At 40.4% G+C, this 18,841-nt stretch overlaps 1 protein-coding gene and 2 non-coding genes across 3 annotated transcripts; all 3 read left to right on the top strand.

The window, feature by feature from the left end:
* Positions 1-160: 160 nt before the first annotated feature.
* LOC128532074 (small nucleolar RNA SNORA13) lies at positions 161-293 on the top strand. Its single transcript, XR_008361260.1, has one exon. It is a non-coding gene; the product is annotated as a small nucleolar RNA SNORA13 (small nucleolar RNA).
* Positions 294-700: 407 nt separating this feature from the next.
* LOC128532081 (small nucleolar RNA SNORA13) lies at positions 701-834 on the top strand. Its single transcript, XR_008361262.1, has one exon. It is a non-coding gene; the product is annotated as a small nucleolar RNA SNORA13 (small nucleolar RNA).
* Positions 835-3,962: 3,128 nt separating this feature from the next.
* dvl3a (dishevelled segment polarity protein 3a) lies at positions 3,963-18,550 on the top strand. Its single transcript, XM_053498891.1, has 15 exons — positions 3,963-4,522; positions 8,522-8,591; positions 9,643-9,761; positions 10,139-10,254; positions 12,127-12,271; positions 12,571-12,664; positions 12,748-12,817; positions 13,473-13,612; positions 13,693-13,769; positions 13,858-13,922; positions 14,273-14,422; positions 14,889-15,020; positions 15,130-15,297; positions 15,586-15,771; positions 16,297-18,550. Exons 1-15 carry the CDS (start codon positions 4,362-4,364, stop codon positions 16,563-16,565), a joined length of 1,962 nt encoding a protein of 653 aa, XP_053354866.1. The 5' UTR covers positions 3,963-4,361; the 3' UTR covers positions 16,566-18,550.
* Positions 18,551-18,841: the final 291 nt, after the last annotated feature.

Here is an 18,841-nt window from a genome sequence, read left to right as displayed (position 1 = left end):
TGTATGAGTAAGTATATTTTAATATTCTGTTTAATAAATCATGCTTAAAATGTTAAAAATACTCCAAAATGAATGCATGTTATTTGTTTTTCTTTCTTTAATGCATGGTATTTGTTTTTTTTTTTCTCTTTTTATGTATTTATTCATTTATTTATGTTCCTGCCTTTATGTGTTGCCCGTTCATTTTCTTTTAGATGAATGTGGTGTCAAACAAGGCGCACAAAAAACTCTTGTAAAAGCTTTAACTCATAAAATCCTTGTGATTTTTGTGAAATTCTGCCACAAGGACATCCTGAAAGAGAGCACGTGCACAAGAGTTTCATTCTGTATCAGTGCTTTTGTTTATAAACTTATTTTTCATTTGTTGATTTTGAAACCAGGTGGAAACTCAAAGTTTGTTCAGGCCATGAGGACGACTGAGGCGCCTGAACACACTGCAGTTTTGGTCAGTTTTATCAATTATAATTGCTGTAAAATTATATAATCCCATGATAAGCTTTAGTTTTTATGCTCTTGTTGTGCATAACTTCAGACCTTACTGTTTTTTTTTTTTTGTTTGTTTTTTTAAATTAATTTATTAATTTTTTAAGTTGTCTCTGGTCAAGTGAGAGAGGACGTCATAGTTTTGTTAAAATACAATCACGTAGTCTTAATGCATGTCAAAAAATGTGTTGTTCACAATAATAGATTTATTTTATATCGCCTTAGTGTTGCCCGTCCGTTCCTCTCCGTGATGGACGCGGTGTCAGAAAAGGCGCACAGCAAACCTTATCGGGAGAGTAAAAGCAGGACGTCCCCCTGACTCCTCATGCTTCTGTCCCGATACGAACACATCACCACCCCAGGATTTACACTCCTAAATCCTGCTCACTGAGCCAAAATGTCACGGTTTAATACTCTCTTCTGTCTTATTGCAGGTGGTGGAGGAGGGAGTACAGAAGATGGAAGCAGCTGCTGAAATCAAATTTCACATACACAACCATACACATTATGATGTGCAGTAAAATGATTGACTCTTCATGACCTAAAAATTAGAGAAAAAAGGGTTTTACTGCAGTAGGACAAATGGGGGTGGATTTGCGCTAAGAGAAAAAAAAATTGGGATAAATGTACAAATCTACATTTAAAAAAAAAAAAAAAAAGTTGCAATAAAAATACGGTTAAATAGAGATATAAATATATAAATATATAAATATATATATATATATATATATATATAATATTTATAAATGAAACGGCATGCGCAGGATGTGTTTCCAATATAATAAGATGGTATGATGGCAGTACTGACTAGAACATGAGGTATAGAATGAAGTGTTAGTGTTCATGTTTTAGTCCTCTCGAATCTGAACCAAGAGATGTACAGCACATAGGCCGTGTGAACACTGGAAACAAAGCGAATCCGATCAGTTCAGTCCCATGTGCTGTTCTGGTGATGGTGCAAGCACCCGTTTGCCTTCATGTATAATGGTTTTAGCAGGCCGTGTTTATCAGACTACTGGTGAGGTACAGGGTGAGCGAGAACGTTACCAAACCTGACAAGGCTGAAGGTCGGTGAGAAACGATTCAGTACAACTTAAAAACGTATTAATTTACTAAAACTTTACAGTATAAATAGTAATAATCTGAGCGCTGGAATCGCACAGTTTGAACCTGACTTTATAATGTTTGAGACGCTCGTCTGCTTTACTTGCTCAGGTTTAACTTGAAGGATATGTGATTTACTGCACAGGTGAGTTCTATCTGCTGTTTGTTGCTCATGTATTAACTTTCTCATGTATCTTTTTTCCTCTGTGGATCATAATAAAGGTTAATTTCCCAAGTTCTAATTATTTTCTTCATCATGTACACAACCATACACAGAAGTGTATACAGTTGAATGCTAAAGATGACCGTGACCTAAAAATGGAAGATTTTACTGCAATAAAAGAAAATTTTCAATTTAAAGTTTAAAAAATGTCTAAAATTGGTAGAATGTCCAAATCTACCAATTTAAAAGTTAGAATAAAATGAATAGAAATGTAAAATAAACAATTTTCAGGTCTAAAATAGAAATCTATAAGCTGTATAAATTATACAGTTGTGTGTGTGTGTGTAGTAGTTTAATCAATTTGTTGGGCTTATATGAGCGATAAAGGTGTGTGTGAGTGAAAAGTCATTTAAAAACCCAATCAAGATTAGTCAAGTTGGCTTTTATTGTCATTCCAACCATATACAGTTCAGTACACAGTGAAACAAAACAACGTTCCTCAGATATGACAGATTTAGATTTTATTTTAAAGGTAACCTAAAAACTGTGATACAAAAAAAAAAAAACATACATACAACAAATGTGCGAACAAAGACCTACAGAATGACAAACACAACAACGTAATACGTTTCAGTACTTTTGTAGTAATGAGGTACGAGTTGAGGTAGTGGAGGAGAAACAGGAAACATTTGACTAAGTCTACTAATAACCAACATCTGCTCTTGGTTTATTAATGTGGAAAAAAATTGATGTGATTTATAAATCAACCTTACTGATATAAATTGTATATTTGTTTTGTATCAGTTGAAGTGATTCTATTTAAATTTAAATAATTTATTTTCCATGGGTTATTCAATCAAAAACATTTATCATTTCTATTTGCTATAGAGATAATAGAATGTTTAATTTAATATAGACCTTAAATTAAATAAAAATAAACTTTTTAATCTGTAAATTTTGATTCATCGATGTACAATTTACACAAAATAATAACTACATTAAATGTATTGGAATTAATAATATTAGAATTAGAATTAAATCTAATATTAAACGTTAAAGGTCTGACTTGATCGCGAGTCAGCTTTTAAAGCGCGTGCGTGATTACGTCATCGCGTCAAACGAAATCCGGAAGTGAATTCATTCTTGTCCCCTTTTGGTTATACTATATTATTATTATATATTATAATCTATATATAATAATATAAAAAATATATAATATAAATATTTAGTTCTTTATAAAACCTGACGCCTTATTTTATAATAAAATTAAAGTTTTAAGAAAGCGGAAGTGTTTCTGGGAGTTTTTACTTCCGGTGTCAGGGAAAATGCGGTCTAATAAAACAAAATACAACTTTAAATTTATCTTCAATTTAATATTGAAATATTGTAATCAATATTAGCCAAATTAAATAAATGTATGCTTTTTAGCAGTTAAATTTTATAGTTGGAAATATTGGAATATATATATATATAGTTGTTTTATAGGTATTGTGCAGTGATTTTATATATATATATATATATATATATATATATATATATATATATATATATATATATATATATATATATATATATATAAATCTCTGAATAAACAAACAGCTAAATAAATATATTTATTTAGCTGTTTGTTTATTCAGAGATTTAATTCTTTATTTTCTTATACAAACTTTTTTGTACAACAATTGCATTCTGAATTAAAAAATACAATTAAAAATTTTATATAACTATTTATGTTAGTGAATTATGTTAGAAATTAAATGATTTCGAGTTTCTGTCTCAGAACAAAATATACTGAAATCTGTCAGATTTAACTCTTTTAGATACAAAGTCACTGACAGAGTGTTTTCTTTGTTTTTGGGGCATGATAAATAAAATGAAAGGGATTGTATCCTAAAGGGAACTCAATATTATCTCTCACAATACAAGAGTTAAAGTCTCCAAAATGTTTTTTTGTTTTGTTGAAAAAATAGACTAATTAGTTTTGACTTTGTAACATTCGAAGAAGAGGATTAGGAATTGCTTTGCAAACATTTTCATATTATTATCATCAAAATCCCATATAAGTATTGTAATAATCCTATATTTTCTTCGTAGGATAATATTTGACCACTGGAACTTGGGTCCTTTTTTTTTTTTTTTTTGGACACCCTGAAAATAAAAAAAGAGCAATAAGCACTTCCGCTCCTGACCATCAGGGGGCGCGTGTCGTGCTTTCCCCCTTTTCCACTCCGATCAATCAAAGCAATAGAAAACCAGGAGCGAGCTTCAGTGCTGGGGAAGAGAGAGAGAGAGAGAAAAAAAAAACTGATACTGGGGTTTCGAACCTTGTAGAAGTGGTGTGTATTAGTGATTAAAGTGTACAAAAGAGAGAGAGAGTGAGTGAGAGAGAAAGAAAGAGAGAGAGAGAGATGGAAGAGCGGAGGGGGTAGCTCGGCTTTGCGCGTTGGAAGGTTTCCTGGCAACTCCCGAGGAAGAAAGGAAAGAAAGGAAAGAAGGACGGAAGAGAGGAAAAGTCGGGCTTGTTTTCAGGAGCGGAGTGAAGGAGAAGCGGCCCCGGGTGTCGGAGGGGCCCTGATGCCCACCGTGCCCTCTCTCTCCCCGGCTCTCTGCCATGGGGGAAACTAAAGTCATCTACCATCTGGACGAGCAGGAGACTCCGTACCTGGTGAAGATCTCCGTCCCCGCCGACTCGGTCACCCTCTCCGACCTGAAACATGCGCTGAAAAAAAGCAGCCATAAGTTCTTCTTCAAGTCCATGGACGCGGACTTCGGGTGAGGGGCGGAGTGACCGCGCCGATACTTTGTTTCTTTGATTCTCTTTGATGTTGTTTCTCATGGAAACTTGTGCAGTTAGTTTGTGTCGCGCGCTGCCGGGGTCTAACCGCCGCGGGTCTGTTCGGAGGAACGTGGGGACTAAACCTCATAACATCCTCCAACTTCCACTCTGAGAGGGTTTTTTTGTTTTGTTTTGTTTGTTTTTTTTTGGAGCGGTGTGAGGGGCAGGGACAGCCGAATAAACACACACACACACACACACAGTGCTTTGCCATGTTTGTGTGAATTGTTCAGCACAAAAATGCGCCAAATCTATGACGTAAACACTTTGAGGAGGTGAACAAACACTCGGGAGCGCGCACTGGGGACTCTAAACCGCCGGGTTCATCAAACACACACACTCGGGCCTGTTTCTCTCTGCTCTTCGGTTCGGTTTAAAGCGAGTGTGTGGTCCGTTGAATGCGTTCTTTTGTGACCGGCGCATGCGCAGTGCAGACGCCATCTGTGCCCCGCGGTCACGCAGGGTTTCAGCGATACACCGCCGCTCGATACACACACACACACACACACACACACGGTACCGCATGTACCGGGAATGTTCTGATGAATTAAATCCAGATAAATATAATCCGCTCTGGAGGCGAGTTCGTACATCAGGGCTGTGGAGAGTGAATCACTGTTTCCCACAGAGTCCAGTGTAAAGGTGGATAATCCGCTCCAGCCACCCAACAATATGAGCAAAATGTCCAACACTTTAATCAGGTTTTGTTTATGAAAACAATCCAAACATTTAGAAAAGATATATTAATTAAGTAAAATAATAAAATAAACAGACATTAAACGTCACTTAACCTTTTTTTATGATTGTGATGATTTTTCTTGCCATATGGAAACAGTTCCATTAAAACTATAACCACTTCCAGACAATCAGAACCCGACCCGACAGTTCTGACTGGCTGCCTCTGAAGTTCTGATCGCTCTTATCCTAAAACAACTTCACAGGTCGAAGGAAGCAACATTTTGGCTGGATTTTACTAAGTCGAATATCTGCTAGCCGGGGCGTTCGTGTGGCGAGGGTCCACTGTACGGTACTTATCTACCGAGGTTTAGGGGTGTCGTGTGTTTACCTACTAAATTCAGTCCTGGGTTGGTTTTTCAAAATAGATATATTTACATTTCACCATTCGGCAGACGTTCTTACCCAGAGTGACTTACAAAAGTGCTTTGAAGTTTCCGTCATTAGATAGATCCGCACACTGGGTAAACACTACTGGGAAGGATTATAACAATTTTTTTAAATTTAGATTTATTAATTAATCTATTTATTTAAAAAACGCATATATTCGCAAAAACCAGGGCTAGTCTTAGCTTTTTAATTGTTAGTTTAATTTAGAAAAACTAATGTTTATCTGGTATCTCAAAGTTATTGCAAAGTTTCACAGTCGGTATAGATTTCTTAGTTTCTTAAAATGATGTCAGCAAAACGACTTGGTTTCGTTAAAAAGTTTAAGAATCAGTTTTCAGTCCTGACAAACGTCAGTTACAGCAACGTTCCTGCTCTCGTCAGTTAGTGCTAGCTTAGAAGGAGGTAAACTTAAACGATAGCAACATCGTAGCTTCAGCATCGGCGCTAATATCGAGATCAAAATATTAATTGCAAAATTTTACACATTTGTATTTGTATCGTTATTGTGTGTGTGTGCGTGTGTGTGTGTGTGTGTGTGTGTATCTGCGTGTACTTTTAAAATGTTTATGAGTGGAAAAAGTAACGCTGCCCATCTATCCTTTCATTTCTTTCATTTCCCTTATAAAATTTTTACTCTTAAACTATGAGCAGTAATTTTAATATGAAGGACAGTTGTGAGTTAGAAAATAATGTCTTTACTACAAGAAAAATCCCAAAACAAATATAAACAAAACAATAAGAAGATTTTAACCAGCAACAAATAGCGTAATGTAAATTTCTAGATTTGAATTTACAAATTGTCAGCGGTTGTATTGTCGCCGCTATATTCTGTGTTTAGCAGCTCAGCCTGTCTGGAAGGGAAAACCACAGCAGTTCAGAGTTTAGCAGGGACGAAGTTAAGGGGCATAAAACAAAAAAAGAGAGAGAGAACATTAGCAGAGTTTCTAAGGTTGTTGCGTAACGAGTCTCGGATGACGAATACTTGAACCGAAGTTGTTTATTTCTCCAGCAGGCTTTAATATGACGTCGGCTGCTTTTTCACATACCTCCATCTGTGTGTTTGTGCGTTGCGTTAACGGAGGAATGCCAGCTTGGACCGAGCGTGGAATTTAGCGATACGTGCTGTCAGTTTTACGGCGGCTCTGTCCTGCGTGAAATACGTTCCAGCCAGATCCTGGCTCTTCACGCAGCTCGTTTCAAAGCTTAAACGTGTTTAGTCTCTAAATGTAAATATAAATATAAATCAGGAACAGACGTGTGGGATGTTCGTGTGTACACCCCTCATTCACCCTCCGACACGTCACACAGACCACGTGTTTACAGGACCGAACGTTATTTCATAGTTCATGAGGCTGATTAACAGTTTCAGAGCTCCCACTTCCAAATCAGGAGGAAAAAAGTTCTCTCTTTCTTTGCTTTTTAGCTTTACGTTTAAATCTAACATTTTTATTTGTTTATTTTTTTTATGTCTAGTGTGAAACCCGTGTTCGTTTTGTTTTGGGTGGAAGCGATCTCAGCAAGACTTTACACACCAGTTTCCGTTTAGGCCACGCCCACTCCCGGTTCACATGCAACACATTCACGTGTACAAACGGCGCTTGTGCACATCAGCGAGTGCAGCGCATCGTCTCTGAGCGACTTTATGTGCATTTGAGGGTGGAGTCCTAAATCAGCACAGGTTGTGATGTCACAAAACTCACCAACTGAACTGTGACGCGACCTTCATGAGGTCTCTCTGACTCTCTGACTCTCTTTGGACCACGTGACGAGTAACACGGCAGGTTCTGTTTACTTCCTGTTTCATGTTTGTTGACGGTGAGGCTGAGTTCAGCCTGATGTATAAAACTGGAGCTCCGGAACATCACCCAGTTCCCTGTTCGCAGGTGATACGATGACGTGTCGGAACATCCAAAAGCACGGGTTTATTGTCGCCTCAGTTTTTCTTTTCAAAAGAAAAGAAGGTAAAAATAAACTTGTAGACCACAGAAGGGTGCACAAACTTTTGCACTCCCCTCTTTATATTCACACTTTGAACCCATGTTCAGGAATGGGCATTGCTATAGCATACAGTATATGCATATACACAAGCCTGGGAATTTTATTTTATTTCCCCAGGAAATTTCACTGGGTGCAAAAGTTTGTGTCCCTCTTCTGATGTGACTTTTTTTTTTTTTTTTTTTGCATAAAAAAAGTGTTTGTGTTTAGACTCTTGAAGATGATTACATAAATAAGTAGCGAATAGTGACATTAATACTGTTATATAAACAGGAAACTGTTCAAAAGTTTTCACCCCCTTCTTTTGAACTCGTCTGTTGTTTTGCTGCATGACGAGGATTCTGTTCACTTTTTCTGAAGATAAATTATAAACTGATGAACTTCTTCAACACTTAATAAACACAGGATATAAAACGTATCAGTTCACAGGATATCAGTGCTCTTGTTGCCTTTTAAAAAGCCACATATACTTAATGAAATTCTAGAAAAATGTTTTTTAATCGGTTAAACCTGAGAGTTTTGGCCCAGATGGTGATTTTGGTGAAGGTTCTGCCCCAGTGGCCAGGAGGGTGTGAGGTTAAACCCTCAGCCCGGCTGCTGCTCCTCTCATAGGGAACAAACCATTAAAACCTGCTCGTCTCTGCTTTTATCTCGGACCCGGTCGTATTTATGTATTCTAATGTATTCGCTCCGTCTTCCTGGTGGGATTAAAGCCGAGCTCAGCTGCCGCGTGATTGACGTCGGAGACACGATGATGTGCTGACGCGTCCATAATTTAATCTTTTCCTTATAATTATTATTTTTTTGTCCTTTAGGGTGGTCAAGGAGGAAATCACGGACGACAACGCCAAACTGCCCTGTTATAATGGCCGTGTGGTGTGCTGGGTGAGAGACACACACACACACACACACACACACAGCATTACTGATCCTCTTTGCATAATGAAGCAGAGAATTAATGAACACTACACTGCTGGGGGTTTCCTTGGGTGTGTGTGTGTGTGGGGTCATGTTTTGTGGCTTTATGAGGACCGAGTGTCCCCACAAGGGTAGGAATATTTAGACTAGAAAAAGTATAGAATACAGAACTATTGAATTATGTTGAAATTTGTTACAATTTAGTAACATTTAACATAAACGTGGACGAGTTACGCCACAGCGTTCAGGGTTTTTCCCTGGAAAAATCAGAATTTAATTCCCGTCTCAGGTCCGAGGTCACTCGCTGTCGGGTTTTGATGTTTAATATTTAAATTTGCACAGATTCTGATGAATATTTTTCGCTCGGTATGAACAGTGTGTGAGTAATGAAGCAGAGGATTAATGAAACCCCTCGCTGACGGGACAGGATCAGCCTCCAGTTACATCGTAACCCATCAGGAATATAAACCAGGTTTAGCTGGTCATTTACAGCTTCAGAGATTTTTTTTTCTTCTTTGGATTAGCTTTAAAAGTTCTGACCATAATAATTTTTTTAATAATGATGTTTATGGTGTGACGTCTCGATGTCGGGTTTATAAAATGAAGCAACATTTAAAACTGCGTAACGCTGTCGAGATTAAACGAATCGAGATTAAAAATCAATCAAAGCTGCGAAAACTGTTATAAGCGCAAGATTTTTCTTTTTTTTTAATTAGAAACCTTTCCAATTGGTAATGGTGTTCCAGGCTGCAAAAGTATTCATGATGGTCCATAAGTTCAGCCTGTAAGAGGTTGATGATGTCATGAATTTTGTCCCAAAACCAGGTTGCATCTGCCTGGAGGTTAGGATCTGATTATAGATAAGATGTAGACATGTCTTTAAACAGACGCAGAAAGTGCGAGCAAACATAATTATAAAACGTGCTGATCTTATGATGATGTCATCTTATATCTCAACTGAGTTTGTACTAACAGGATTAAATGTGTGTGTGTGTGTGTGTTTCTCTTCTGGTCGAAGCTGGTGTCGGCTGACGGCTCGCACTCGGACGGATGCTCGGTGGCGGAGAGCCAGTCGGAGCGCCCGCCGTCGGGGGAGAGACCTCAGGGCATCGGAGACTCCAGACCGCCGTCCTTTCAGTCCGTATCGCTGCCACGCCCACTACGCAAACACCACTTAAAGGAGAACAGTTCAGCAAATCAGTTATCCTAGAGACTGTCTAGACGCCCCTAAGACGCTCTGATTAACCCTAAAGAGCTCGAGTACTTCAGTACCGCACCAGACGGGTTCCGCTGTTCAGAAATAAAATGATAAGAGCTGATGGATGTAGTGTGGCACTGGTGATGTAAGGGGTTACGGAATACATCGTATGAAACAAACAGCCGTAGCTATACGAGTCCTCGACACATTTAATTAATTGTTTGTTTTTTTGCTAAACTGTTCCTTAAAGCTTCCACAACAATGAGCCAATTAGCGTTAAAGTGAAAATGTAACCTTTATTTATTTTCTCCCGCAGTCCTAAAGCTGCAGGCAGCCGACACGGTGTGGACGATGAGACGGAGACGGACTCGGTGGTGTCACACCGGAGGGACAGAGACCGGATGCGCAGGAAACACTCGCATGAGCATTCAGGTTCTCTTCCCTTTACCAGTTTGAACAGCGTAGCGTGACGTCAGACGCTTTTACTTTTATTCTCAAATGGCAAGTTAACGTTAAAAGAAGAAAGACAAACTTTAGTTTGTAAAACCGCTGCTAGCTAGGAAGAGCGTCGTCATGGTAACGATGTCGGTGTCGCACGAAATGTGCACAAAAGACTTTGCGAGCTGGGATGCCGCACCATTTTGCTGAAACCTTCAGTCTAAATTCTTGTCTCAGCTTGTTGCCATAGTAACACGTGAACCCCACACGACCGAAACATGGTGTTGGTGCTAAAAGGTGTCTCACGTGTGTGAAAAAGTGAATTTTCAGATCCGATCATACGACACCGTGTTTCATAATACTTACTGCTTCTCATTTCCAGATCCATGCTTCTTTTTTTTTTAAATAAATATTCATACACAGTTATATTTTTATCAGATAAAAAGAAACACATTTGATGAATACACTTTAAATTTCGTGCCCTTTTATGTTTTAGTGTCCATAACTTTTTTTATTAAAATCTTTTAATGATCTTAACCATCATTCACATGAAACTTGGCCAGTTTAGATTTCGCATGAAAAGACATGAACCAGACAAAGTGTATTATTTCTATAAAATGCAAAATTGTTAAGATATTGTAACAGGACTTTGACACGGTTACGGACACTACGGATTTTTCTGCTTTTTAAGCTTTACCAAAAACCAACTTAAGTAACATTTTAAAGTCATGTGCTACTAGAAGCTTACACCAATTTAAGTATCAATACCCGTAACGAAATCAGAATAATTAGTGTTTTATATGATTATTGTTTGAAGTGAGACAGTCCAACGCTAAAACATGTCCATTTTTGGGGCTCATATAAAATCATCTCTCCAAAACGGATGAAGTGAGCGACTTTTTTATGGAAGCGAGATCGTTCACTTCCATGTTGCCTAAACCTCTGAAGTAGTTTGTCATCTAATGATGTTTAAACACGGAGCCAACCTTTAGTGTGTGTGTGTGTGTGTGTGTGTGATGATAAACACACACACACTCTCTGGGTAAGGCTAGTGTGTGTTGACGTTCCCCACACTTACCCAGAGATTGACATTCCAGCTATTTATTGAGTTAGTCCTGGGTGCGATAACATAACTGATGCATTGTGGGATTCGGGCTGAGGAATGCGAGCGTGCCGCGCCTCCCCATGTGCGCTCTTAAACAGGAACATCTGAGGAATTCGGGGGGAAAAACTTGAGTGTCGGAGTGTGAAGTGTAAACTTTATAGTGGGTAAAATAGTGGTGTGTAATCTCACCATGGAAGTTTTTATTTTATGTTTATTTTGACTGTCTTCCCTTTAAGACTAATTTATGTGAATAAGTCGTCTTCTGATTGGTCGGCGTCTGCACACGTACACAGATGATGTTTTTATGGAGTTTCAGGAGAAACGTATGGTTCGATCCGAATGGCCTGAAGTACCCTGCGAAGTACCCTGCGAAGTACCCTGCGAAGTACCCTGCGAAGTACCCTGCGAAGTACACTTCAGAGTGTTCAGTCATGTTCAGTGTGATTCCAAACCACAGGGAGCGAAAATGTTCAGTTCGAAGGGAACTGCAAACGGTGTAGGGAACAAGTGACCAACACGTCTTCACTTCACCAGAAAAGGGAATGTAAAGTCACAGCATGACTTACTCAAAAAAAAGTAGAAAAAAAGAAAACTTCGTCTTCTCCCCCCCCCCCAAACGCATAATCGTTACATCATTAATTACGTTATAAAGCTGATCAGATTATCTTTAGCTTTAACCTGTTCTTTATTTCTGAGAACTCTTTACCAACCAACTACCGGCGGTTGTTGATGAACGTTTGTTTGTGTTGCTCCCCCTGCAGGCGCGAGGATGAACGGTTACTCCCGCGTGGGCAGAGGGATGGAGCTCGGGGGGTTTGACGTCTGTGACAGCCGCTCGTCCCTCATGAGCAGTGAGCTGGAGTCCAGCAGCTGCTTCGACTCGGACGACGACGGATCCACCAGCCGGTGAGAAACATCACTGTCTCCCTCCCTACGGCACGCCCCGCCTCCCTCCCTACGGCACGCCCCGCCTCCCTCCCTACGGCACGCCCCGCCTCACTACCTGTTTCACTTCACTTCTGGCTTCACTAATCCACTTCATGCTCCTCTCAATGTTTAACACTTTCGGCCTGAGGACTTTGTGTGATGCTGTAATTCCACTTTGTTGCACAAGGGAGGAAAACAGCAAAAGTTTTGGCACACACTCCCCCTGGTTAGTTTGATTCTCTGTAGAGATGATGTCGTGTTTGACTTTTGTCTCCCAGTTTCAGCAGCGTGACTGAACAGAGCGGCTCGTCACGCATGATGAGGCGACACCGGCGCCGGAGACGGAAACCCAAACCCCATCACATGGAGAGGGTGAGACACATTAGGGAGAAAATTCTTGCGCGCGTGTGTATGACGTGAAATCAACTTCTTTATTCCTTTTTGTCTCTGTTTAGTCGTCGTCTTTCAGCAGCATCACCGACTCCACCATGTCCCTGAACATCATCACCGTCACGCTGAACATGGGTGAGTCTCGGCTTTTCCCGTCTCGTCACAGCCTATGCCCCTCCCCCTTCCCCAAACTCCACCCCATAGTTCGAAAAAGAGCTCTAATAAAAAGATGTACATCATGTGATTTGAAGGAAAAGAGGCGGTGCTGAGCAGGTCTGACATTGCTTCATTGAGGAGTTCATTTCAGGGCCAGAAATTTTTTTATGAAGAAGCCTGAAACCAGATGATTATCATCTTCCACATCATTTTCACAGTATATGATTGTCATCTCTGTAAACATTTTATATGTCACAAAATCTCAGCTTTATTTAATATAGTTCCTAAAGTTCATGCTAATCGTCATTATCGCAGCAGCAGCTCATAAAGGAAGCTGGCTTTTATAATTAAAGGGGCGGTCTGTAACGTCTAACAGAATTCCAACAGGCCCTTTTAGATGAACTGGTGTACATCATCTTATTTTAGATCAGAACATAGATGGTTGGACCCGCCCCTTTCCTTAAAAGGAAATCTAGTTTAAACACCTGTAGTGCATTTCGTCTCCATGTCGCACACTGCTGCTTTAATCGCTGCTTTTTCCATGAAGATGTGCCATACTAGACTGCACCAGTAGAGGGTGCTGATGTGACGCAGCAGTTATTATTATGGACGACGCTTTCTCACATTCTTTTAGAAAAGTACAACTTCCTGGGCATCAGCATCGTAGGGCAGAGTAACGAGCGAGGAGACGGCGGCATCTACATCGGCTCCATCATGAAGGGCGGGGCCGTGGCAGCTGACGGCCGGATCGAGCCGGGTGACATGCTGCTGCAGGTGAGTGGGCGGGGCTTAGGCTTGTCGGGGTGATGGTGTGGGTGGGGCTTTAAGTTTTACATTTTTTTCTTTTTTTGCAGGTGAACGATATAAACTTTGAGAACATGTGCAACGATGATGCAGTGAGGGTGTTGAGGGACATCGTGCACAAACCAGGGTGAGCTCATGGTGTGTGTGTGAAATTAGATTTTATAACATTTTATTGCTGAGATGTGAAAAGCGTGTGTGTGTGTGTGTGTTTGCAGACCTGTTTCTTTGACGGTGGCCAAGTGCTGGGATCCAAACCCTAACAACTGCTTCACTCCTAGAAGTGAGTGTTTTTATATTCTCTCTCTTTCTCTCTCTCTCTCACTCACACACACATACACACACACACACACACACACACACACACACACACAAACACACACACACACACTTCCATAACCCATTCTTTAAAAGATTGTACCTAAATTTAACTCGTTGTGCCCAGTGTGTGTCCTTCGAGTGCACCAGTACTGCAGGTGGCGCTGTGGGTATTTCATGATGGAAGAACTGCGACTCTTCTATCCCATATTGGCCAGAGTTGATGATGATGATGATGATGGTGAACCTCCACAGTATTTGGTAAACTACGTCACATGGTTCGTCCTAATCTTTTTTCCTTCTATTCCTCCGTAGGTGAGCCCATTCGTCCGATCGACCCTGCAGCCTGGGTGTCTCACACGGCGGCCATGACGGGGATCTACCCTCCCTACGGCATGAGCCCCTCCATGAGCACGGTCACCTCCACCAGCTCCTCCATCTCCAGCTCCATCCCCGAGACCGAGCGTGAGCGCCGAACCATATTTACTTAATAACAAGCAACACTTCTAGAGGTGGTCACTAGGGGGCGCACGAACACCATTTTAAAGATGCAGCTAATCATGTTATAGAAATGCAGTAATATTAGTTATACTAGTGATGTAGTGATGTGATTTGAAAATCTCGTGTTTTAGTAGCCATAACACCATGACTGTTTTACTGTATGATTGTTGCCATGGTTACGTCTCTGAGATCAATCGCCGGGGGGGGGGTGTTTACAGCGGTGGTATTGGAGTAAGAATAAAAGTGTGTGAAGTTCGAGCTGAGTGTGTTCCTAAAGCGTAGAGCGTGTCGAGTCCACGCACGTGTGCGCGCACACACTCCGTATGTTCCTCCAGCAGGGAGAACGTGTTCCTGCTGAATAAATATCACGTGAATTAAGGATTCAAATTCGGATCGGAGTTTGTTTAGTGGTCATTTTCCTCCTCCTCAGGCTTTGATGACTACCACCTGTCAGTCCACAGCGACATGGCAACCGTTGCCAAGGCGATGGCCTGTCCTGACTCGGGGCTGGAGGTTCGAGACAGGATGTGGCTGAAAATCACTATAGCCAACGCCTTCATAGGTACATTATGTGTGTGTGTGTGTGTGTGTGTGTGTGTGTGTGTGTGTGTGTTGAACATGCAGTTTATGATTATTTTGGATCACGGTTCTGAACAGTGTGTGTGTTTCAGGGTCGGATGTGGTGGACTGGCTCTTCCATCATGTCGAGGGTTTTGCAGACAGAAGAGAAGCTCGTAAGTACGCCAGTAACCTGCTGAAGGCCGGCTTCATCCGCCACACCGTCAACAAGATCACCTTCTCCGAGCAGTGCTACTACGTGTTTGGGGATTTATCAGGCAGTGAGTCTCACACACACACACACACACACACGTATTCAATGTCAAAATTTAAATAGTCAATACGCAAAGGGAAATAAATTACAATAATTAGTGTAATTTTTTTCATATTATTTTTTATAACGTAATTCCTTTTTATAATTATTGAGTTATTTGTTTTATTAGCGCAGTGTTCATTTAGAACTTAAGCTTTATGTGGTACATGTTTTAGCACATGACTTCCTGATGGCCGTCATTAGTTAACTTAGTGTGTGTGTGTGTGTGTGTGTGTGTGTGTGTGTGTGTGTGCAGATATGGCGCACTTGTCCCTGCAGGAGCACGACGGTTCGAGCGGAGCGTCTGATCAGGACACACTCGCCCCCCTGCTCCACCCCACCGAGGCCCCGTGGCCCAGCTTCCCCTATCAGTACCCGCCCTCGCTGCACGACGCACCGCTCCATCACGCCGAGACGGGCGGCGGGAGTCACCACAGCGAGGGTAACGGCATCGTCACGTCACGCTTCACAGATTCATTATTTCTCTAATAATAATAATAATAATAATAATAAACACACCTGATCATGGACATCATCGTTCCTAAAATGTAAACTAATCCTGTTGCCTACATGTTAATTTTTATATATACAGTGTATGCTACATGTCATGTAGTTCATTTCAAAAGTATTGGCACCCTTAGCAAATGGCTAAGTTGGCTAAAGTTGTTTAAATTAAGATTAAAATTTAATCTTAAATAAAAAAAAAACATGCTTATACCATTCTCTTAAAAAGTATTTTTTAAATGCAAACGTATTGGACAAAACTGGTTCTCAGTCCATCTCGGTCACGAGGACCGTCTGTGTCTCCTGACGACGTTCACGTGTAAAACCTCCTCGTTATTCATCTATAAATCCAACTGTATCTGTAAAAACATACAAAACATCTCAGGGTGGCAAAAGTTCAACAAAGCTTAGCCGAGTGTGTGCAGGGAAAACCCAAACATTTTGCTCATTTGTCCCGACTCAGGTTCGAGCTGGAGCAGGACGGAGGGGAAGACGACGGCGGCGGCGGCGGCGGCGGGGCTGCTGATGAACGACGTAGGCGACGCCCCGGAGTTTGACTTGCGCAGGGAGCGAGCGCCGAGCGAGGGCAGCATCCGCAGCTCACGCTCTCACTCTCACGCCTACAGCGGCGTGTCGGCTCCGCGCCACCTCGCCCACGTGCCCTCTGAACTCTCGGGCTCGCGCCGCTCCTGCCTCACCGCCAACGGAGAGCTGTTCGTCGACATCATGTGACCACGCCCGGATTGTGAACTACACCAAGACCCTGATTTCTTTCTTCATTTTTTATTACTTAAGTTTTTTATTTTTTTTTTACGAATTGCATTTAAAATAACTGTAGATGACGAACTGTAACGCGTAGCCCTGAAACGTGAGAACACTAGGATCATTTTATTTAACTTAAAATTAGGCTGAAAACTGAATGGGATTAACGTTAGAATACAAAGCGCGACGTTTATAAATATATTTAGCTAGAAGGCGCGTCCCGGTTAATCCCTGATCGCGATGGTGAAGTGGATGAACCTCATCAGTCTGTGCTTCATCTCCGACTGTCTGAACCTGCAGCGTTTGTGTTTCAGAAATTTCAGTCCAGATGTGGCGATGTGCGGAAATATTTAAATAAAGCTGGGAATAATTTTTTTTTTAATACAATACCATAAAGATGCCTTGTAGGTAGTGTGTTTTTTAAATGATTTTTTAAAACTCTGGTTAGTGGAATAAAAGACTTTTAAAGCGTGAATTTTAAATTAGAATTAGACTAAGAAAACAGAGAGATGATGTCAGAAACTCGGCGCGCTTCGACTGCGAGGGTTAAATAAACGTCTTCTAATTAGGCATGTGCAGGTAATCAGTCAAATTATTAATTATCCACTGTGGACTTGCTGGTCTCATCTGAAACTCACGTACGAAACGTTCTGCCCCTGAATGTCCTCCTGTTTAACGTCCCGCACTAGAAACATCATCAGCTAACACAACCAATCAGTAAACACTAAATTATCATGTTATTTAAAGATAAGGTGTTTTTATGCTGAAATTACATGAAAAGATCTAAAAATCTTTATACTATTTCAAGATATTTCCACGTTATAACCTGAGAAATCTTTTCTTATCTTTACATAACGTGGGATTATTTTGTGTTTCGACATTATACGAAACGTTATAACATGAAATGATCTTTTTCATGTTATATACTTTTCATTTAATTTTTTTCTAAACCACTTTCCAGTAGGACAGGTACTCCTTTTCCTCATTATTATTTATTTTTTGGGGAACTAGTTTGTCACCACCACCAGGAGCCCAAACCCCAGAGGTGCTGGAACCCGACAGTTTCATAAGTGATGTAGTTAACATGATGAATATCAGCACATGCCTACTCGAGATTTGACGTGGGTGTTGTGTGTTTGGAAAGATTGTTAGCTCTTCCTGCAACAGTGAAAAGACTTTCACCTCCACATAAGTCAGGAATGTATTTTTCACGGTTTGTCAGCGTTTATGTGCCAGGAGATTTTTGGAAAAGAAAAAAAAAAATCAGAAGTTCATGCATTTATTTATAAATATAGTTTTATTACACCGGTGTGTGTTTGTGTGCACGTTTTGGAGCGATCCAGAGATCCATGGCTTTCTTTAGGTCTGTAGAGCGATAGCGAGTCTCGGCAGCGCTGTCGTCGCGCGGTGGGAAGAGTAACGAGCTTGTGTTCTTCACTCAGCGGAGATGTTCCTGGAGGTGTTTCAGCGGAGGCTGTTTATGATTAAGGAGACGTCATTCCAAATGTGGGTTCGGGGAAATTAGCTACTACTAGAACTAGCGCCAGTAAAAACATCTGGCAAGGAGCGATAGATTTGTTTAAACAACAATAAAAAAGTGTGCAGGTTTAATTTGCTTCTAAATGATTTTCTTTTTCCGAATTTTCGTTGTCATTGGACCCGTGTCGCAATTTTTTAGCGATGTTGGATTTCTTCATATCAGCTGTAGATGGATGCAGGCTAGTGATGCAGATTCCAGCTCTGTTCCGTGAGCCGAGTTAACGAGTCGATTTGTCTCATTAATGAATGCGTTTCTTGTTTGTTTTTTTGTTTTTTCTAAACCAGATATTTTGACCATTGATTGTTGTTCTTTGCCATGACTGTGGCTGAAACTGTTGAATGATTTTTTTTGTCCACCTTTTACTTTACAAAATTGCATTACGTTGGAAAAGTGATTAAATAATTTTTAGCACTAACTGTTTGTGTTGTGATTTCTTTCCAAGTAAAGTTAAAACACAGTTATACACACTTCTAGATCAGTCTAGTCTATGTTCATTTATATATACAGTATATATATGAGAAATAAATTAAAGATAATAATCAACTCACATATTTCAGTCGACTGAGAGATAATTTGCTAACAAATGACACGTCATTCATGCAGAATTTAACTTGGGTTGTTTTTAAATAACATTTTTCCCCTTTTTTGTGTGAATAAAAAGCACTAAGGAAGTCTGTTATCTATTAAAGAACAGCTGCAGTATTTT

This window comes from Clarias gariepinus, chromosome 1, assembly GCF_024256425.1.
Source record: "Clarias gariepinus isolate MV-2021 ecotype Netherlands chromosome 1, CGAR_prim_01v2, whole genome shotgun sequence".
NCBI classification, from domain to species: Eukaryota; Metazoa; Chordata; class Actinopteri; order Siluriformes; family Clariidae; genus Clarias; species Clarias gariepinus.
This window is presented reverse-complemented; position numbering and strand designations above follow the sequence as displayed.